Source organism: Podarcis erhardii, assembly GCF_964252035.2.
Source record: "Podarcis erhardii genome assembly, chromosome: 6".
NCBI classification, from domain to species: Eukaryota; Metazoa; Chordata; class Lepidosauria; order Squamata; family Lacertidae; genus Podarcis; species Podarcis erhardii.
The window spans coordinates 70760288-70783068 of record NC_138510.1 but is presented as its reverse complement, the minus strand read 5'-3'; the positions used below and the strand labels follow the sequence as shown (position 1 = coordinate 70783068).

Below are 22781 nucleotides of genomic sequence, written 5' to 3'. Positions count from 1 at the left end.
CACAAATCGAAAATCCACACTGAAGCAAACCAATCAAGTGTTGTATGTTATATAAAGTGACTGGAAACTCAGATGGGCAGTACAACACAGATGTTTCCATGAATAAACAGTTAAATACCATCTAGTGCTGGTGACTGTTAAATTGGGTTGAATTTTGTACTACGCAAAATTATACATTCATTCTAGAGATACTAAAAGCCACTGTGATGTAGTGTTTGGGTTCAAATCACTATATGGCCACAAAACTTACTGGGCCACCATGGGTCAGTGGTTGCCTCTTCGCCTATAATTTGATCTCTTTGGAGGAAGTGGGCTTAAAAATGTAATAGCTACTGGCATGTCAATGTCAAGAAAGCATTTTTCTTACATAAAATATAGGTAAGCCACTATGCATCTTTTGAGCATGGCTGCGTAAATGAGCAAGTTTGCTACAACCAGAGGTGAGGTAGCTGGGTAGAGGAGACTTTGGACCCTATAAACTTTTATTTATGAGAGGATTGGCTCATGATTTCCATTTTCACTTTTAGCATATTATAAAGTCACCACAGGGTTATTTTCCTTAAGACGGTTTTGCTCTTTCCTATGAATGTGGCTTAAGCTGACGTTTTTCTCCACTTCAGGGAGCTAGTTCTGAAGTTTATACCCTGACGCCGTCAATACTTCTTGCTACATGGAGTGATGAAGTAATCACCACGCGAAATTGGCTTGGTAGCATAAAAAAGAAAGAAAGAGGTAAATCGTCTAACAACTTTGTTCAATTCTGATGTGATATTCTGAACTCGAGTGAATCAGATTTTCTTCCTAGTTTTGAAAATCATGGAAATATTGTCAGTAATGTCTCTTCCCTCTTTGTGCAGCACACCTTTTTGGGAGGAATTAACACCGATTCCTGAATGTTTCTATTTTTTCCCCGTCCGTGAAGAATACAGAGTTGATGTGATTGCATATTGATAAACTTCGAATGTATAAAACCGTTTCATTGCCTATAAGAGCCCATTTGTCATACACGGATGATAAGGCAATTTGTCTAACGCAACCCTGTTACTTTTCCTTTTCTTCACATGGATGATTAAGTATTGATTTGTAACTTGAGGTTTACCTAACTATTGCAAACCTCTGCATGGTGATGCGTTTATAAACTGTTAGCCAGGCCCATGGATCCGAAAATCAAAGAGTGTGGCTTCTAACTACCGTACATAGAATGCCTTCTGTGCCTGCTTTAGCCTCTCATTTGATTTAAATACTCACATTAATCTAAATTAATCTAAAATCAAAGAGTGTGGCTTCTAACTACCGTACATAGAATGCCTTCTGTGCCTGCTTTAGCCTCTCATTTGATTTAAATACTCACATTAATCTAAAACGTTCTTGCTATTTTAGGAGATGCTTACGTAGGAGATTTAACCCGCAGTGGCTCATAATGCTTCTCTGCTGAAGCAGTTGATCTGTTTCTCTGGATGCGTTAGTTGCTATGGGAGATTGGAACACTGTTACAGTGCCAGCACTGTCGCCAGGTGAATTATTGAAGTCATAAGTTAAATTTTGGATGTCTTAATGCAGGAAGGGTTGATTATAATTATTAAAAGATCTTAGCAGTTGATAGTCGAGACTGACCGTCTGTATACAAAATAGTTAAATTAATCTTTAAAATGGAAATCCATAACTATGTAACTGCTTCTAATAGGTTTTGCTGAAGAAAGTTGGTTTTTGGAGGATTGTGAGATATATATGTAGAGAGAGGAAGGTAGCTAAGTATTTCCATCTAACAATCAACAGTAAATTTATTGTAATGTCTTGTATGTTCAGAGTGTTGTGGCTAACGTAGTAAGCTTTGTTGGGGAAAGTTGAGGCATAAGACGCTGTATCTACAAGGTCACTCGTACTGATTATACATAAGAAAGAAGGAAAGTACATTCGTTATTTAATCAGATGCAAAGCTTCACAGTGAGAGATGTTGCCACAAATCTTTTGGAATTGTTCTTATAATTAGCTTGCTGGATGTCATAGCTCTCGGTTTCCAACGTTTAGCAACCGTTGGTTAGTCATCCAAATTCTTCAATTGTGTATTGTTTATCTTCGTTACACAGGAATTACACTTGCCTTGAAACCAAGTGAATGGTCTCTGATGATGGCTATACATGTTTGAGTAAAACAAAAACGATTGGTAATATTTTTGTAATGTTTTGCTTTTTCCTCTCCAGATAATATCACTTGGTATACCTCAGGCAGAAACATGTCCCCCTCAAGCTTAAGTGCACAGCAAGCGCATTGCTCACCACTGCCTTTGTCCAAAAGTGCGCACAGCTTTTTCAGTGCCTTCTGCACAGAAGAGAATGTTGAACAGAGCCTCTCCTATCTTAACAGGGTAAATTGACTTAATTGTGTAGCAAATATAAGCATGCTCTTTGAGGAATGAATGCCCCACTCCACCCCACCCACCCACCCACCATTTGCTCCTTATGGCAGAAATAGTACTCTGTTTGATAAAGATCTGGATGTTGCCAGAGATTGGTTTAAAAGGAATTTGTTCTGTTGCGCTAGGAGCTGACCACGCTGGGCTTCCCTTCGCTTTATGCAGACTCCAGAGGCAAAGAGTTAAACGTAGTATCGGTTTTAAACTGTGTGAATGACATGCTGCTGCTTCAGCGCAAGACTCTACGAGCTCAGGAAGAAACCGAAACCCAGCATCTAAAACTGGGTAGTGACATGGACCACCTCCAGAACAGCTATACCAAGTTAAAGGTGCAACATTTTATTATTAATTGTTTTATTTTATTTGGATTGCTCATTTGCTCTTGATTCCATGGCAGGTTACAGCCATAAAATTCATTGAAACGCCACCAACGCGTAAAAAGGAATGCTGTGTATAGTATCAGAATGCAGCATTACAGCAAATAATAATAATAATAATAATAATAATAATAATAATAATAATAATAATAATTTATTATTATTACTATTTATACCCTGCCCATCTGGCTGAGTTTCCTCAGCCACTCTGGGCGGCTCCCATTCAAATGTTAAAAACAGTACAGCATTAAATATTAAAAACTTCCCTGAACAGGGCTGCCTTCAGATGTCTTTTAAAGATAGGATATGTGCTTATTTCCTTCACATATGAAGGCAGGGTGTTCCACAGGGTGGGCGCCACTACTGAGAAGGCCCCCTGTCTGGTTCCCTGTAACCTCACTTCTCGCAATGATGGAACCGCCAGAAGGTCCTCGGTGCTGGATCTCAGTGTCCGGGCAGAACGATGGGGGTGGAGACGCTCCTTCAGGTATACAGGACCAAGGCCATTTAGGGCTTTAAAGGTCAGCACCAACACTTTGAATTGTGCTCAGAAACGTACTGGGAGCCAATGCAGATCTCTAAGGACTGGTGTTATGTGGTCCCGGCGGCCAGTCCCAGTCACCAGTCTAGCTGCCGCATTCTGGATTAATTGCAGTTTCCGGGTCACCTTCAAAGGTAGCCTCACGTAGAGTGCATTGCAGTAGTCCAAGCGGACAACCAACCATTTACCAGTCCACCTCGGATCAACCCCCTCTTAAAGCCCAGGCAACTCAGTGTTTAACTGGCACCAAAAGATTAATGATGGTGCAAACTGTTTTCCAAGGAGAAGGGAGTTCCATAAACAGGGTGCCATCTTAGAGAAGGTGCTTTCTCATGCCATTCTGCAGTGATTGCTCCCTAAGAAATGAACAGTGAGAGGGGCCTTTCCTGATAACCTTAGCGCAAGGGGCACAAATAGGGAGAGGTGGCTCTTTCAAATATTTGTGCCCCGTATCATTTTGCTTTTGATGCTAACACCTTGAATTGGACTTGGTAGCATACAATAGGCGAAGATTATTCTGAGATACTGAGCTGATCACCTGGTCTGATTTCTATTTATCTTCTAAAGTAGAATTTGGATTTATTATTGCAGGTAAATAGAATATTTTAAATGTGTGCTTTTATGTCAACTGACTTACTTAGAATGCCCTCAGTATTTTGTAAGGGAACTCACTTCAGCCTTGTCATGGACGCAACATTCAGCTTCCCTGTGTGCCACAAATAGGCATGTATTTTTGTGTGTGTATATCAGATGAAAAACTGATTCTTGAAGTTGCATTTCACATCAGGGGCCTTTTACTGCCATATCCTTTCGGTTGGGTCTTCATAGCACTGCGCTTTATTTAATTCAGAGCAGCGCTACGGCCAGGGCCTTTTTGCAACAATATTCACGGGCATGGAGTACTGGAACATTTATATTTTATTTATATTTTTTTGCTGCCTATGCCAGCCATTTTATGCAGGCACTCATGGCACTTTTATCACTATATGAGCATGATCATCTCTCTCTCTCTCTCTCTCTCTCTCTCTTTTAAAAAACCACTTGCTATGGTAGTTATCCTGGTAGTTCTCTCTTTAACACAGCATGGTTAACACAGCACACTTTGCATGCAGTATAAATGGCCCTCAGCCTTACCACTTCTAGCCTTGTGTTAATGGATTAATTCCAGAAGGCAGAGTGTGCTGTGCAATGCACATGGTCACAACTAGGATTAGATCCTCCTTATTCCAGGTCTGCAGGTTGGAGGCAAATGGAATAACTTCATTAAAATACAGAAGAACATAGAACTTCATTTCAACGCATTCCGTGAAAGTAAGCTGTTGTGCTAATGCCCTGGGTTCAGACTAATAGAAGCCAACCGCTTAGTACTAAGTGTTTGTTTCTGTGACCAAACACTACAATCTCAGTAGTTTGGCAGCAGCCAGTTGTATTTCAGGTAAACTTCTGAGACTGAATTGTGGGTCACCTCCGCTCCCCCTCTTTTTTTTTTTAAACAGGAGCAGCTGGAAACTTCTAGAAGAGAAATAGTTGGACTTCAAGAAAGGGACAGGCAGTTGCAATGCAAAAACAGGAATCTACACCAGTTGCTAAAAACGGAAAAAGATGAGGTTAGTCAGCCTCTGTGTTGATGGCAGTGGCATTGATAATTTTTGCTAGACAGAGTGAACTTTAAAAAAATATTGCCAGCCTATCATTTAAAGGGAAATTCATTAGGTGTGGAGTTGTTGAAACCTGTGTTTGCAGCAGGCTTGTGTAATTGACGGTGTGGAAGCTGTAGGCCTCCAGATGGTGATGGACTACAACTCCTATCATCACTGACCAGCACTGGCTGCTGATTTTCTGGGGTTCTAAAATGTGAAAGCTTCCCGCACAAGTACAAATGGTTGCCTTCCGCAAGTTGGCAGGTGACATCACCAGGGGCTACAGCTGGCATACTCAACGCGGGTGGCGCTGTGGTCTAAACCACTGAGCCTGTTGGGCTTGCCGGTCAGAAGGTTGGCGGTTCAAATCCCCGCGACGGGGTGAGCTCCCTTGCTCTGTTCCAGCTCCTGCCAACCTAGCAGTTTGAAAGCATGCCAGTGCAAGTAGATAAATAGATACTGCTGTGGTGGGAAGGTAAAGGGTGTTTCCGTGTGCTCTGGTTTCCGTCACGGTGTTCCGTTGTGCCAGAAGTGGTTTAGTCATGCTGGCCGCATGATCTGGAAAACTGTCTCCGGACAAACGCCGGCTCCCTCGGCCTGAAAGCAAGATGAGCGCCACACCCCATACTCGCCTTTGACTGGACTTAATTGTCCAGGGGTCCTTTACCTTTTACCTTTACTCAACCCAGCAGCCCACCTATTTTGTGTTAAATAAACACATTTCTAGGAAACTGCACTGCATCTTCAGTTTCACACAAAAGGTAGTCAAGTTGTTTTCACGATTATTAACTCTGAAATGAAATGGAGGTGATTCAAGGGTTATTAGCATCTTAGTTTTTCATTCTAAATCTGCTCAAGAGCTTTGAAGTAAGGTTACCAGACATTCCCTTTTCCTGGGGACAGTCCCCGGATTTACAAATCAGACCCCATACAAAATCCATTGAAGTTGAGAAGTGTCCCCAGATTTATTGAAAATAATCTGGTAACCTTACTTTGAAGGACCCCTTGGAACAGTAGGGAAGGTTGTGTAGGCAAAAGAGAATTTGTGGGTCACCCCTCCCCTTTTATTTGGCTCAAGGAAGCTTCCACCATATCAAAGAGCTTTTCAGAAGCAGTGGTGCAATTGCATCCAAACCAATAATTGGAATTTCTGGCTGCATCAGTAGCAGAATTACTGACCTAAGCAGTTTCATATTAGGCAGGAATTTTAATTCAAAATCAAGAGTAATCTTTTCTTTAAAAATATGCATTTTGTAGGTACAGAAACTACAGAACATCGTTGCAAGTCGAGCCACCCAGTACAATCATGATATGAAGAGAAAAGAAAGAGAATACAACAAACTGAAGGAGCGCTTTCATCAACTTCTTATGAACAAGAAAGATAAGAAAATGAGTATGTCTTCTAAATCTTTTTCTAGGGGTGGGGCTGGTCAGTTTTGTTCCCCATTCTAGTTTTAATTTATCAGTCATTCCCTTTTTTGTTTCCAAACTGATAGGCATGGAAACTCCTAAATTTTGGTAAATCCTGGCAGTTTAGGGAAGACTATTCCTCAGGTTGCATTGTCCAAACATCATGATGTATAGTGCAGGAAAAGTGGTACCTTCGAAGAAACACAGTACAGTTGTACCTTGGAAATCCTTTCGACTTCCAAAACATTTGGAAACCAAAGTGCAGCTTCTGATTGGCTGCAGGAAGCTCCTGCAGCCAATCGAAAGCTGCGAAAGCCCCATCGGATGTTTGGATTCCAAAGAATGTTCACAAACCGGAACAATCACTTCCGGGTTTGCGGAGTTGAGGAGCCAAAACATCCGAGTACAAAGGTGTTTGGGATTCAGGGTACGACTGTATATTGCTTTTCTCAGAACCTAACTTGATATGAAGCCTAACTCGGGGTTGGCAGGTAGACGGCAATGGATGTTTCTGGTACGTTTAGGTTTGGACATAGCAAGGACAACAACCAGTGCCAACTTGCCAATGTCCATCTGCACGAGGCTGAAAGTGGACAGTGTGATGACACAGTCTCACTCACTTGGGCTTCTGTACTTCACACAGCGTAATGCAGTACAAAATGTATGGTCAATTGTCATCTTCTAGGGTGTCTGAAATGTGTTTTTAATTTCTCCTTCTTGCAGCCATGGATGTTCTAAACTATGTAGGTAGAGTTGATGGCAAGAGAGGTGCATGGAGAACTGGGAAAACAGAAGCGAGGTGAGCTGGTCAACGTCTAATGTTAAAGAGCTATTACTGCCTTGTTTTTGCTTTATTTTTGCATTTCTCATGCTTGGTTACTATGCGTGTTCTGCTTTCAGAAACGAAGAGGAGATGTTCAAAGCTCTCTTAAACGAGTACGAACAGCGTCAGAAACAGCTTCTGATAGAAAATGCTGAGCTCAAAAAGCTGCTTCAGCAAATGAAGAAGGAGATAATCTCTCTCCTTCCATCACAGAAGCAGAAACCTAAGGAGAAGGCTGAAGATGGCAATGGAACTGTAAGTTTTAACACACACACACACAGCAAAAACAAAATGGCACCGTAAGGTGTTGTACCATGAGATCGTATGAATTGTTTTTCACTTTTGTCTTCTGTGATTCATCTTTTAAATGGTTAGACTTGCATCTTCCACCAGGTGCCACTTGAGTAGTTCCGAACTAAGATAACCATACAGTCAATGGGAATTAGTCACAAGTAACCTTACTTCTCCTGTTGACTTCAGAATGTGCCATAGTCATAGAATCATAGAATCATAGAGTTGGAAGAGACCACAAGGGCCATCGAGTCCAACCCCCTGCCAAGCAGGAAACACCATCAGAGCACTCCTGACATATGGTTGTCAAGCCTCTGCTTAAAGACCTCCAAAGAAGGAGACTCCACCACACTCCTTGGCAGCAAATTCCACTGTCGAACAGCTCTTACTGTCAGGAAGTTCTTCCTAATGTTTTGGTGGAATCTTCTTTCTTGTAGTTTGGAACCATTGCTCCGTGTCCGCTTCTCTGGAGCAGCAGAAAACAACCTTTCTCCCTCCTCTATATGTGACATCCTTTTATATATTTGAACATGGCTATCATATCACCCCTTAACCTCCTCTTCTCCAGGCTAAACATGCCCAGCTCCCTTAGCCGTTCCTCATAGTCAGGCTCTAACTCCACATGTTTTATTTTCTGCAAGACAGGAATAGCAGATTTCTGTTCCTTGTGGGAGAGCATAGTTTATATATATGGGTGTGTTTTCATTAACTTGGGCATGTTGGAATTGTTGCTCTTAAACCAGAAATTAAATTCCTGCCAGCAGCATTTCATTTTTTTATACTTCCCATTATTACACAAACTTCAGAGCTAGATTAGATTTGCAAAACAGATTAACTCCAGCTAAACTCCCCTTATTCTATCTACTCTGTGTGTTTGTATCTGCCAGTTACTTTCACTGCTTCCATAGTTATTAAAGCGTCACTTGACAATCTTCATAACATTTAACACTATAACATTTGAACACATTGTGTCATTCTTTTTTACTTTCAGTAGATGGAGTTATTGCTTTATTTTGCCACAAGAAACACCCTGGTTTATAGGATTGGAACTGGTGACCTAGGGTGCCAGGCTTAAAGCACAAGAGAAATTGGGAGATTCTTGGGGACTGAATTCATGTATCTTCTTTGAAGAATTATGTGTGTGTGTGTGTGTGTGTGTGTGTGTTTTTAAAAAAATATGATCCAAGGTACTATTTTCCCGAAATGTTCTATGCTGCCTTTTCAACTGCCTTTGCAGTATATTCGACATAAACATGTTTTTTTTTCTAAAAAAAGTTTTTGGAGCCCGTGCAATTTCACAACCAGTTCTGAGTGCATCGTGTCCAGAAAAACAGGATTTTAGAATTCTGAGCTGCCTTAACTGGTAGGAGATGTTGGTTAAAGGCTATGGAAATATCCTTTTATTTAAGCGGTTTTCTAGAGGAGGTGTACACATTGTGTATATAAATAGCTGTGTAGATGAATAGCCTATGCTGGAAAGCATAATGTTGTAACAGTAAGAGAGATTTCTGCAAGAAATAAACTTAGGTATATTTGTTTGAAGATTTATCTTTGTTTTTCAACTCAAAAAAGTTCTCAAAATAGACAGGAGCACTAAAAGCTAAATATTTACAGTCAACCATCTACGTTAAAACGCAAACTAAATCGACAGTATTAAAAGTAGGATAATATGAACCAAACAATCCCACAATTACCTCATACAGTTTTGGAAACCACTGCTGCTTCCCGGATATCTTCTTAACCAAGCATTTCCTTTTAGGTTCTCTCAGACATGGAGGAGGACTCTGGAGAAGCAAATAAAGAGAATGTGTGGGAACTTTCTTGTGAAACAGTGCGTGAACAGCTTGCTAACAGCATTCGGAAACAGTGGAGAATGCTGAAAAATCATGTTGAAAACCTGGACAACCAAGGTAAAAATAGAGATCTGCATCATTCTTGTGACATCTTTAATTCTTCTGTAATGTTGGTTGAGCACTTGCTATGGAAATCTCAAGCAATAGAAACTGGATTTTCCTTACTACAGGGGAACAGCTAGAAGAAAGCTGCATTTAATACAATCATTTTATTTAAGATATATTATGACAGAAAAATTTCATTATATCCTTCAGGAATTGGGGAACAAGACTTACATCATTGTCTATTTACAAATCACTTAATTTATAATCACACAAGCATTATTAGCAGATTTGACTTTAATGGAAAATTCTTGGTCTCCCTTTGTCCCCAAACACTTTATCTCAATTCTTTCAGTTGTAGAAGTTTTGAGAATAGTGCTTCTGTTATCCTGTATTTTCAGGCATTTTGGGTTCTTCTGCTTTCCATCTCTCAAGTTTTCTCCTTCTATATATTACAGCCCCTAACAAACTCAGTAATGCCCAGTGCCCATCTTTTTTATTATGTTTCCTTTGTACATTAAGTAAACTATCACATTCTGATTCCATTCAAGTCTTTTGGAGCCTTGCTAATGCCTTCATTGGACGTTTGGCATAATTGCTTTGAAAGAGACGCTGGCCATTTATCTAATGACTAAGAGAGCCCATGTAGCCCCAGAGAACCTGAGCAATTTAACAGACAATTGAGTGTTGGTTTTCTCCATTTTCATTATACAGAGGACTGGTGAGTATGATCTGTGCTGCAACACCTCCAGAATTTATTGACTTCTGTGGTCGATTGTTTGTAGATTTTTCTCCTCTAGAACAAATTTAATAACTATTTCTTAATAAAAAGGCAGAAATTAACAGAAGGCACTTTTCAAACTTGCAGTATCGCATGTGCATTCTGGGTCACCGAACGAGAAAGATACAATCTCAAGAGAGAGCCATGAGCTAGAAGTCGAGAGGCTGCAGTTGGAAATTCAGCAGTGCAAAGAGATGGTAAAAACTCAGCAGCAGCTCTTACAGGTAAGCATCTTATCAGATACATGGTCTTAAATGAAGTGTGCAAGAGGTATCAGGTAGTTCAGTCTTAGCTTTCCACTTAACAATTTCCTCGTGTTCTTTTAGGTCTGTAGTAATTAAATAATAATAATACGGATCTACAAACAGTTTTTAAAAGTACACATTTTAACATGATTTTAAGAAGTCTGCCTTGCCTGTGCATTGTTGGATCCTGGCTCAAATGGAAAAGAACAAGGTCACAAATTCCTGAAGGGGGTTATGCAGGCTTTTGTATCCTGGTGTGCTTCAGAACTAATTTTAGGAAGGAGGGCAAGGAAAACAAAACTCTAGCTGCTCTGCTTCCTTGTACTTTGAATTGACTAGTTTCATGCATGCTGCAGGTTACATAATGTTCCAAGTACAGAGCAGCTGAATTGAAATGGAATCTTTTTCTTATGCTCAGTAGTTCAGTTTATAGAGTCCTCCTTTCCACCAACACATGTTTTTCTGACTTTTGGGCCTAGTAGAACACCTAGTTAATTGTCAAGTTTATTTTGACTTTTTCTGGTAACTAAAGATAACTTTATTTTGGCCCAGGTAGTAGCTTCCAAATAATCACTTCTCATCCCCGCCCCCCGTACTTACGTGCAGCAGCAGCTAACGTCTCCATGTGATGATGACACTAATATGTTGCTAAAGGACTGTTACTTGCTGGAAGAAAAGGAGAGGCTGAAGGAGGAGTGGAAACTGTTCCGGGAACAGAAGAAGAACTTTGAGAGAGAGCGCAAAAGTTTTACAGAGGCTGCTATCAGGCTAGGACTTGAGGTACTCAAAATGATTCTGTGCTTTCTAAGGCTGGAGTTCAGTCTTTTCCTGTGCTTCTCAGGTAAATCAAATTACCAGGAACTAGAGCTGATCTGTGTAGCAGGCCTTGTTCATATTGTGTCCACTGTTTACCACACAATGAACACTCAAATGTTTGAAAGCAAAAGCAGGCAGGGCATGTTTAGGGGAGCTGCGGATAGCTACAGCTTCTTTGCATTTATTTTTTTGTATTTATAGATCTACACCCCCCACTAAAGCATGCCTGCTGTATGATATCTGGTCAGCCTTTGGCTCTAATTCCAACCATCCAAGTATTACAGCTTGTGGGTTCCCCTAGGTTGGCTTAGGGGATGTTGAGCTAGAAGAGCCATGGACCTGATCTACCTCGGATGCTCTTAAAAGCTTGCTCAGCAGCACCACAGTTCCAGGTGAAGCTCTGCAAAAGCTCTAAAACTTTGTGATAGCATTCCTTCTCTGTTTAGTGTGGGAGGTACGCAAGCAGATTATTTAATTCCTCTTTCTACAGGAAAGCAGAGATTGTGTGAGTTTAGATCCAGTGAGCCAGTGTGGTGTGGTGGTTAAGAGCGGTAGACTCGTTATCTGGTGAACCAGGTTCGCGTCTCCGCTCCTCCACATGCAGCTGCTGGGTGACCTTGGGGTAGTCATACTTCTCTGCAGTCACTCAGCCTCACTCACCTCACATAGTGTTTGTTGTGGGGGAGGAAAGGAAAGGAGATTGTTAGCCGCTTTGAGACTCCTTAGGGTAGTGATAAAGCGGGATATCCAATCCAAACTCCTCCTCCTCCTCTTCTTCTTCTTTTCATTAAGCATCTCTTAGAAGCTCCTTTCTCACTCTTTCCTGCGCTTGCTCAGAGTGGATCCAAATTCTCTCTCTTTGCTGCTTGTTCTCAGGCATCCTCTCCACCTTTCATTTCTTCTTTCCTTTTGCCTTATAATCCTTTGAACCTATGAATATCCGTGATGTTAAAGCTTCTGCGTCCTTCAAGTTAGAAGACTATGATCAGTTCGTGTGTTTTTCATAAGAGCAGAATAGTCCTTAGGTCAGATCCTTCTTTCGTCTTCGAAATCGACACCATATTTCACAGGACATTTTTCAAAGGAGCTTGCTCTTACTCCCTCATGTCCTGAACCTTTTTTGTTGCCCCAAATGTTCTCTGGCTGCTGAGCAAAACCTGGCACAAATTACCGTACACATCATTCCAAGAGACAATCTCTTTGTTTCCTTCCATCTCACCTCCTTGGTGGAAAAGGTCACCAGCCCTGCAATTGCCAGGTGGACCAAAGCCTGCTTAGCTTTGGCCTATGAAGCACAGCACATCCCAACACCTCTGAACATAGGAGCACATTCCACCAGCGTGGCTGCCACCTCACTGTCCTCTGTCATCTCGGAAAGCTGCCAGGCAGCAATTTGGTCCTTGGATAAGCACCTTCACAAGATACTACAATCAGGACTAAGGCATCTCCCCATAGGCCAGTGTTGAGTGGGTCCCCAGATGTTGTTGGACTGCAACTCCCATCATTCCTAACCAGCATGATCAGTGGTCAGGGATGATGGGAGTTGTAGTCCAACAACATTTGGGGACCCACAGGTTGAGAACCGCTGCCATAGGCAGTGTTTTCAGCCCAGAGTTGTCCTCCCTTTGTAAATAGCCACTTGCCCACCCAGTATTTAATAGAGCCTGTTACGTATTCCACCTTGGGAGAACTCCTTCACCAAACAGAGAATGGAATGTTGGCACTTGCAGGGAAGTTCATTTCTGATTTGGGGTGCAGACGTATTAAGCTTAAATTGGCTATCAAATTGTGCAGGAGGCTCTTTCATGGTCTCCTAGCCAGGTCATTATGTATGTTATTAAATTACTTTTTCTGCTGCAGCCATGATGTGAAACTTATGGGGGTGGGGAGAGCTTAGGTTCAGTGCCTGAAGTTGCATGGTCCATGCTTTCCTGTGTGAGTGGGAGATAACCCACGTTTGATACCTCCACTAACCAAAGCAGAAGGGGACCTCCAGGTGAAGGCCAATGTTATAATCTTCTTTAACAGCCTGCGTTCAGTTAATTTATTAAGTATATTGCCAAGATGTATGTTGATTTGTTGTGGTAATTTTGGGTTTTCTCTTGGTGTAGAGGAAGGCATTTGAGGAGGATCGTGGGACGTGGCTGAAGCAACAGTTCTTGAGTATGACTCCTGACCAAAATAAATGTGACCATGCAAAACCTCAAAGTGCCTTCTGGGGAAGTAAGACTTTTCTAAAAAAAACTTTTCACAAACTCATTCTCCCTTTAACAGCAGAAATGCCTACTTTTAGCTGTAAGTCTCTACGACTAAATTTGTGGTGATAAGTGCAATATTGTTCACTGGATTTCTGTTGTATACACTTAGTGTAAGTAAAGGACATGATAAAGGACAAAGCGGTGTACTGCAACGGTTTTATTTTGCTTTCTAATGAACTGCTCGCTGCACCAACAAACCTCTAGTAGCTTCCCGGCTCTGACAGCATTTGGCATTATTGTTTCCTAAGAAGCAACATTTGTTTTGCAGGTACCGACTCAGATTATCCATTAGCAAATTTCAGGTATCGCCAAAAGAAACTAAACCACATGACCAATGCCTCCAAATTCTCAGATGTTTGTCAGGCAGCTCTGCATATCCTTGAGAACAGGTACCCGCATTTATCACTTTTGCCTCCCCTTCCCTACAGCATTAAAAAGTTAACAGGCTGTGAGGTAGAAATATTCACAAACCTCAGAAGTTTTTGGATTAGATGTTTGTTCCAAGAGATGTTAGAATCACTTGACTCTGTGTAATAATTGCTCTCTTGCATAGGAGCCAACTCCTAGGGGCCCTGGGGGCTTTGGCCCCCACAAAATATTTGAGGGGGTGCCCCCCCCCCGATAAAATTGATGGGCATTTCCAAATGGGGTGTGTGCACTGTGTCATGTGATTGGTTATGCAGGACAGGGCTTCCCTGGGCCCCCACAATATTTTATTCAAGTTGGCACCCTTGTTCTTTCTCTTATGTAATCTGTTCTTAGCTGTTTCCTGGTTTCAACAAGTATAATGGTTAGACAGTTGGGTTAAGGTCTGAGGGATCTGGGTTCGCATTTTCACTCAGCCATGAGGCTCACTGGATGGTCTTGAGGCAGTTGCCTTCTCTCAGCCCAAGTGGGGGGTTGTTGTGAGGCTAAAACGGGAAGGTGGGTGACCCACGTTTACCACTCTGAACTCTGAAAGGTGGGGTATGAATATAATAGTACATATAATACTTCCCCTCCCTAACAGTTTTCCAGTCTCACAAGGTCTTGCAAGATGTCTGACGGGGAGATGGGTTAATTTTGCAATGAATTGGGGCATTCCAACATATGTTTATTTTTTTATTAGAGTCGTACCTCAGAAGTCAGACAGAATCCGTTCCGGAAGTCCGTTCGACTTCCAAAACTTTTGGAAACCAAGGTGCGGCTTTCGATTGGCTGCAGGAAGTTCCTGCAGCCAATCGGAACGCGCTTCAGACGTTTGGGATCCAAAGGACGTTCGCAAACCGGAACACTCACTTCCGGGTTTGCGGCGTTTGGGAGCCAAAACGTTCAACTCGCAAGGCGTTTGACTTCTGCGGTACGACTGTATCTACTTATAAAAGTATTTAAATACCACTAAATCACATGAAAGTGGCTTTACAACATTAAAAAGATATAAAATTAAAAAAGAGTTTAAAACAACCAACGACAAACCATTGTGGGGGGTGGGAGGAATACTCTTAATTGCCTGCAGAGGAGGCCTGGCAGACTAAAAAGGTTTTCAGCAGGCGTTTAAAAGTTGGCACAGAAGGTGCCTGATGAATCTCTATTGACAGAGTATTCCGCAAGACTGGGCCAATGACACTCACAACTCGGTTTCTTGTTGTTGTCACACGAACCTCACTAACTTGGGGAACGGTCAGCAGTGCTCCTGCATAGGTTCTCAGTGACTGAGCTGAGATATAAGGGTTCAGGGTGCTCCCTGAGTTGGCTTGGAGTGGACCTAAGTTGTTCAGGGACTTGTAAATCAATACAAGAACCTTGAACCTGGCTTGGTGGTAGATGAGCAGTCAGTGCAGCTGTTTTAACAATGGTGTCCCATGTTTTCGGCCAGAAACTCCCATCAGCGGCCCTCAAGTTTGTTGTCCCTCAAGTTTTTTGTCGCACACCTGGCCGTAGAGCTGTCATTGGAATTGTTCAGGGCAGGGCAAGTCTACACAACGTAGACCAAGCCGATTGTATCCCACCAGCCCTGCGTTTTGCTTGGCATGGGCCATTCCTTGCACCATGGAGGTAGATAATGAAGAACCCAATGGTACATTGGCATATATAGTTGCCGTATATAATTGGTAAACAGTGCCTGGCTTGGGGTGGTAGGTGTCATAAATGGCGTGAGCCAGGGCGGCTCCTCCAAATTAATGTGCTTGACCCTCTCTTCTTGTTTCTGTTTCTCCTTCGCCTCAAGTGCTCCTCTGGATAAAACGCCCGATGACCGAAAGCCAAGCCAGCTTAGAAAGGAACAGTTGAGAAAGATGCAGACTACTGATGCCAGTCCCGTTGCGCAAGACGATGTGGACAGCTTGCACATGCCACTGCCAGCAAACTTATGCACAGAGCACATAGATAACTTGCCTTAGATTCTCGGACCCCCCCCTCTCTCTCTCTCTCTCTCTCTCTCTCTCTCTCTCTGCTTAACTGGATGTGTCCATAAACTTTCGTTTGGCGAAACAGGGTGTTTGTTTTTCATGGAATCAATCAGCGGACATTGATAGCGGTTGTGCTGTATGTGTGGCTTTTTAAGGATCCCCCCCCCCATCCCAGCCCTCACTTCGGACCTTTCCTGTCTGTACCCTTTGGAAGGCTGTTTAAAAATATATGTCTTGAAACAGATTATATTCTTAGAACAGAAGACGTTCTTGGATGGAAGGAATGTTTGAATCTTCTGATAGTGAAATTGTATTTTTTACTTCAGGTACTAGTAGTGCTTTTAGCACTAGTATGGGGGAATATTCACTTGCGTCTCAAGTGTAACTGGCATTGAAACTCTCCCCCCCCCCCAACTTGAATGTACAGCATATTGCAGGTGATTAACACGGCAGGCTCTATATTTATTGTGTGACTTTGGGATTACCTCTTTTCATAAATTAAAAAGCAAGGTATTAGCTTGCACATAGATGGATACACACACACACATTATAACGTGTCAATGCCATGAAATTAAATTCACAGGTCCCAAAAAATCATAGTATTTTACATGCCAATTGTCACAGAGGTTTTTTTTTTAAAAATTGTGATACTATGTTTACAGATGGGGGATTTTTTTTTAATGCTCAGAGAAAAAGAACCTTATAATGCATCTGCAAAATAAATGTAATAAGTGTATTCTGCAAAATACAGATGAATGGATTCTGGTGTTTTATTTATCAATTGGAAGCACTGTACCAAATCGGAGGTAGGTTACAATGGAGCCCCCTCTGGCTTGCCAAGGTTTTCCATCTGGCCTCTGAATTCTAACAGCTAAGCGTTAAGTGTTTCATCAGCTCATGAATCTATGCTTGAAGAATCAAAGTTGTGTTTATTTGTATGCAACATAATTTTTAGAATTGATACTTTCCATGAAAAAGTAGTATTGATACTTTCCATGAAAAAGTTGCGGTATCTCCCTGCTACACAGTTTGCATTATGTAATGCATTTTAGCAAAACAAACAAGAACTACGCGATTCTTTTTTGCAAGTTTCCAGGGTTTCTAAAATGTAAGACTTGGAGCCAATTCACACAAAATTATTTTTTCTACATGAGAGAAGACCCAATATACTTTTTTAATGGTGTGCATGCAGGCATATACCTACTGCAGAGGTCACTCACTGTATTGGGCCAATGACCACATTTGGAATAGCAGTTGTGAGGGTTTGACTTGTAACACAAAATAACACCCACATCTTGAAAGAGCACCACAAGAGACAAGGCAGCAGAGTGTTGTGGACATGCCTCACCCTCCGGTGTGGGGGAAAGGCAGCTACATCACCCATCATCGTGCTCAGGGAAGCTCCTTATTCAGAACATTAAATAAAAAAAGCACATTGCCTGCTTTTGACACAGTGACATTCTTGGCTTCATGGAATGCTTGAGAATATTTGACAGTGATCAAACAACGGGCAATCTGTTGACTGGTCAACTGGCACTCTTGACCTGTCAGCTCCCCAACTTGCCAACACAACGCTGACATCAGTCAAACTTTCAGTTTAGGTCATTCTCAGATAATATGCAAACTTGATAAACCCAAAAGGTAAATGGAAACATGGTGAGTGAAGACACCTCAAACCCCCCCCCCCCCATCACATCTAACTTAGCCAGCAAGTGCTGGTAGGACTTCAGATACAGTTGCCAATCCATTGCTCCACACACTTCAAGGTTAGAATCCTGCAACGTGTTATACATAAGGCTACCTCTGAAGACAGCTTGGAAACCTGCTGGTGCAGAATTCAGCAGCCTGGTTGCTTACAGGAGCAAGACAGAGCATATAATGTCAATCCCGGTCCAGCTGCACTGGCAGCCAATTAGTTTCAGAGCCCAATTCAAAGGGCTGGTTTTGACCTATAAAATCTTCAACGGCTCAGGACCGCAATAACGCCTCTCCATTTGAACCTACCCAGGCCCTACGTTCAGCATCTGAGGCCCTTCTTCATGAGCCTCATCCACGAAAAATCCAGAGGGTAGCAACATGAGAATGGGTCTTTTCTGCAGTGGCTTCCCACTTGTGGAATGTTCTCCCCAAGGAGGCATGAGTAGCGCCTTCATAATACACCTTTAGGCACCAGGGAAAAATGTTCCTCTTGAACCAGGCCTTTGGCTGATTAATCTATGGCCTGTTTGTGGGAGTGCAGGGGGAGTACTGGTTTCCCTTTGTTCTTATTTTTATTATGTATTTGGTGGTTTTTATATTGTAATTTTACATTTTGAACCTCCCTGAGATCTATGGATGAAGGGCAGTATATAAATGTAATTGACAACAACAACAGTCCACCCCACTAAGAATTACAGTCTGAGATTGCACTCCTATATCCAGTTAACCTGGGAGTAAACCCCAATGAACTGAATGGGGCCTGCTTCTGAATCGACGTGTAGGATGTCGCTGTAAATTAGTCACACTTTAGTCCAGAGGTAGAGGATGTATGACTGCAGATGTGGGCTACAGGTCCATTACCCCTGGCCATTAATCTGTCAATACAGCCCATCAGGAAGGACTAAAATTCAAGTACAGAATGTTCACACCAGCCAGAAAGTCTTTGTATCTCATCTTTTCTTGTATAAACAATAAAAAAGTGCCAGTTCGTCACAAAAGTATATTTATATTTCGCTCCTTTAACCAGACATATTTGTTACTTCTCCCACCAGAGCGACTTGCCAAGCCATTTTATAACCATTAGCTAATGTGGCACCTTCCAATATTCCAATATTGAGCAACAACCAGCTAGGTAGCTACAAGAAGACAGCCCATTAGAGGTTTGAAATGACAATCCATGTTGTTTTGAAAAAAAATCTTTAACTCCACCAGTTCCAGAGATTTCAGTAGTTGCTGTCCAGGCATTTTAGTAATTTCTGCAAAGACCCCAGTACAAAACGGCAACATTTCTTCCTTTCTTTTTAAAGTCCACCACATATGCTGAAATGACCCTGGTTCCTTACACAACCTTGAATTAGAGATAGTCAGTGGAAGCTGTCTCAGAGTGCAAAAATGATATATGACCTCTATTTTTAATGCTTGTTCCCACGTACTAGATTATATAAATTTAAATGAGAAATTTAACCACATAGAATTCTAACAATGGTCTTCGATCAAAATATTCCAGTTGGACTCTTACATCCGTTTCAGGCCCTCTTCAGAGCCAATATCAATGCCAAGAAGTACATTTTAAGCACAAGACACCAACTCCTTCCTTTCACCTTCAGTGCTCGGAAACAGTAGCTCAGGGGTCAGCAAACTTTTTCAGCAGGGGGCCGGTCCACTGTCCCTCAGACCTTGTGGGGGGCTGGACTATATTTTGAAAAAAAGAAAAGGAACAAATTCCTATGCCCCACAACTAACCCAGAGATGCATTTTAAATAAAAGCACACATTCTACTCATGTAAAAATACTAGGCAGGCCCCACAACTAACCCAGAGATGCATTTTAAATAAAAGGACACATTCTACTCATGTAAAAACATGCTGATTCCCGGACTGTCTGCGGACCAGATTTAGAAGGCGATTGGGCCAGATCCGGCCCACGGGCCTTAGTTTGCCTACCCATGCAATAGCTTAATGATCCTTCAGGAATTGCTGCTCAACATGTTCCTATCTAATAAAGGAACCCACTTGATGCCAATTAAACCAGTTAAAACATTCATTTTAAAGGTTGAATATTTCTAACAGGAGTCCTGTATATTGGGATGGAATTTTAATTTAGCCATACTATTAACACTGAATAATCCGCAAGCAATTATATTCAGCTGCAATGAAGCTGGATGGACAAACGACTCTGGTTTGTCTTGGTTCGTTGCTTCCCTGGAATGACCTGCCTTTGGGGGGACAGAGAAAGCTTTCACTGACCTGCTATTGCCCAAATACCCCTTTCTTCTGGAAAACTACATAACTTGGCATTCATGGAAGATACAATATTTGCTCATCACTGTCAATATTTTTGTAGACAAAAAAGTAATCCCTTGGTCACTGTGACCGGTGATAAAAGGACACACTGCAAATTGCAGCAATGTTGCTGAAGAGGAAAATAACCCAGAGAGGCAGATTAGAATGCTGTAGAAGATCTAAAGTACATTCTTTAGAAAAAACAACAACAACAAGTTAATGCACAAATCTTCCTTTAAGATGTTGATGAATTCCCAATACCCATCAGCTCCAGCCAGGATGGCCAATGGTCAGTGGTGGACATTCTTGGACTGTGGGTCTGGGCAGTTGCCTGGCCATGCCATCATTTAACATGGTCCTTGAATGCCTGTCCACTGCCTGCCTCAGACTCAAAAACCCTCCAAGTGTCCCTATTTTCCAGTGACAGTCCTGGATTTACAGAAGCCATCCCGGTTTATGACCTGAACCTGAAATGTCCTGCTTTTTCTTAGGACTTTCAACCGGGAAATGTTGGAGGGTCTGATAAGATGCCCCATTTTACTCAGAGAAATGATGGAGGGTATAGAGTTATGTGACCCCTGAGCCAAGCAGTTAAGTAACTACAACACTTAGGAGACATCTAAATGCAGTTCTGTATAGTTTTATTATGTTTTTTATATATGTTGGAAGCCGCCCAGTGTGGCTGAGGCAACCAAATCAGGTAGGCGGGGTAGAAATAATAAAATTAATTATTATTATTATTATTATTATTATTGAATAGGACGTCTCTATTTTTATCAGAGAAATGTTGGAGAGTATGGACTCATTATGTCCCAAACTACAATGTTCCTTTTTACGCACAAGGCTTCCACTCGTCTCTCCATCCTTTTTGAGAATGACACCATTGACTTGGCTTTCTCTGTCTAATGCCACTATTTCCTTGTAACAAGTTTTGTCACTTCTCTCCTTCAAACATAGCAAAATATGCCCCACCACCTGTTCCCTTAGCACCCCTCTAAAGAAAACCAACCATTCAAGCTGACATCTCCTGTTCATTCCTCACCCTTGACTCCTGCAACCTCCTCCTCCTCCTCTCTGTTAATCCATTAGCTCACCTCAGTCTTCTTGCCTCTGTCCAGAACATAAGCCAAAATAATTACTGTGTTGCGCTGATCAGGGCCAGTCCTACCATCAGGCAGAGTCAAGCAGCTGCCTCAGGCGGTGGGTGCAATGAGGCGGGAAGCAATGGAGGACAGAGGACAGAGCTGTGTGCCTGACCTGCTCCCCCTAACCTAACCTGCTGTCTTCAGTAGTGGTGGAAGAGACTCCAGATATTCAAGTAAGAATCAACTGCTAATCCAGCCGGCTTCTGAACAAGGAGTGGATAGAGCACCATCTTGACCTTTGCCTCAGACAGGAGATGGTCTAGACCAGTGTTTCCCAACCTTTGGCCTCTAGCTGTTTTTGGACTACAACTCCCATCATCCCTAGCTAGCAAGACCCAGTGGTCAGGGATGTTGGGAATTGTAGTCCATAAACAGCTGGAGACCAAAGGTTGGGAAACACTGGTCTAGACTACAGGATGTCCCAGGAAGCTCCCAGCACAGGTTTCTTGCCATCTCCCAGATCTTTCACAGGCTCCTTCAAAGCCCTCCATGGTCTTGTCCATCTATTTGTGCCACACCTTTCAGTTCTTATATTTTGGTATTACTCAGTCCCTCCACTTTCAACATGTTAAGAAAAGGATCTTGCTCCATCAAACAGCTCTGCACCTTCTCCATAAGGAGGCTACCTCTTACCATGAGGCAAGGTGTGGTGACTGCCTCAGGGGCAGAAGATCCATCCCCTAAGGAATGTATTGCCCTCTGTTGCTGCTGCAGTGGCAATTTCAGCTGTGGTGCATTCCTTGGAGGCCACATCTGCTGCCACCTCAGCAGCCCCCTCCACAATGTTGCCTCTGGGCAAAGAGGAGGCGCTGCTGGTCTTCACCCACCCTTGTTCTCAGTGTAGATCATCGCTCGCTCCTTCTTCTCTGGCAGAGTGGGTTCTCCTAAGGCACCAAAATGTCTTGGCCCAGCTCTGGCTGCAGTGGAGTGAGAGGGACATACTAAGATGATGTAAGCTGCCCAGAGTGGCTGGGGAAACCCAGCCAGATGGGTGAGGTATAAATAATAACATTATTATTATAGCAGAGTAAGAGTCCTGCTAGATTAGGCCAAAGGCCCATCTAATCCAGCATCCCAGACCTTCCAAGTGTCCCTATTTTCCAGGGACAGTCCCGGATTTACAGAAGCTATCCCAATTTCTGATTTGATTCCAGAATGTCTGGCTTTTCCTTAGGATATCCCTATTTTCGTCAGATAAATGTTGGAGGGTATGAAGTTATCTGACCCTTGAGCCATCTGAAGGTTGCCCTTTATAGGGAAATTTTTAATTTTTTATGTTTTATTCTGCTTTTATATATGGTGGAGGCCGCCCAGTCAGATGGGTGGGGTATAAATATAATAATAATAATAATAATAATAATAATAATAATAATAATAATAGGATGTCCCTATTTTCATCAGAGAAATGTTGGAAAGTATGGCATTCTGCTCCCACAGTGGTTAACCAGATGTTTGGCTATACAATGGTAGGTGCAAGGTTCAAAATAACTTATCCGTATTTGTCAGTAGGTAAACCATTGCACCATATGTTAGGTTAGAATGACCAGGTCAATGTCTCTCTCCTAAAGTGATGCCTAAGATGACTGCTGGACATGAGGAAATCTACACCCCCAAAATTATTATTTTTTTAAAAAAATCAGCGATTGCCAAAAGAAAAGTTTGCTGAGAGAGATAAACATCTGCATGCTCAGCAAAATCTTGATCAGGATGGATCATGTGATGCTGCTGATCTCCCTATAAAATGCCCACTGTGGCTGAGGGCTATCATTCGCCTTCACC

At 42.2% G+C, this 22781-nt stretch overlaps 1 protein-coding gene across 2 annotated transcripts; it reads left to right on the top strand.

Annotated features, from left to right (window-relative positions):
- Positions 1-617: 617 nt before the first annotated feature.
- Positions 618-15959, top strand: SSX2IP (SSX family member 2 interacting protein). 2 transcript variants are annotated; one of them, XM_081865935.1, is made up of 14 exons: positions 618-732; positions 1381-1514; positions 2202-2365; positions 2542-2742; positions 4828-4938; positions 6229-6364; positions 7105-7180; positions 7282-7459; positions 9255-9405; positions 10259-10395; positions 11026-11196; positions 13344-13455; positions 13759-13879; positions 15697-15959. In XM_081865935.1, the coding sequence occupies exons 2-14, from the start codon at positions 1472-1474 to the stop codon at positions 15866-15868; spliced, it is 1773 nt and encodes a 590-aa protein (XP_081722061.1). In that variant the 5' UTR covers positions 618-732; positions 1381-1471; the 3' UTR covers positions 15869-15959. The 2 variants fall into 2 exon arrangements, with proteins under 2 accessions (XP_081722061.1, XP_081722060.1); XM_081865934.1 differs by having other exon boundaries at positions 11023-11196.
- Positions 15960-22781: the final 6822 nt, after the last annotated feature.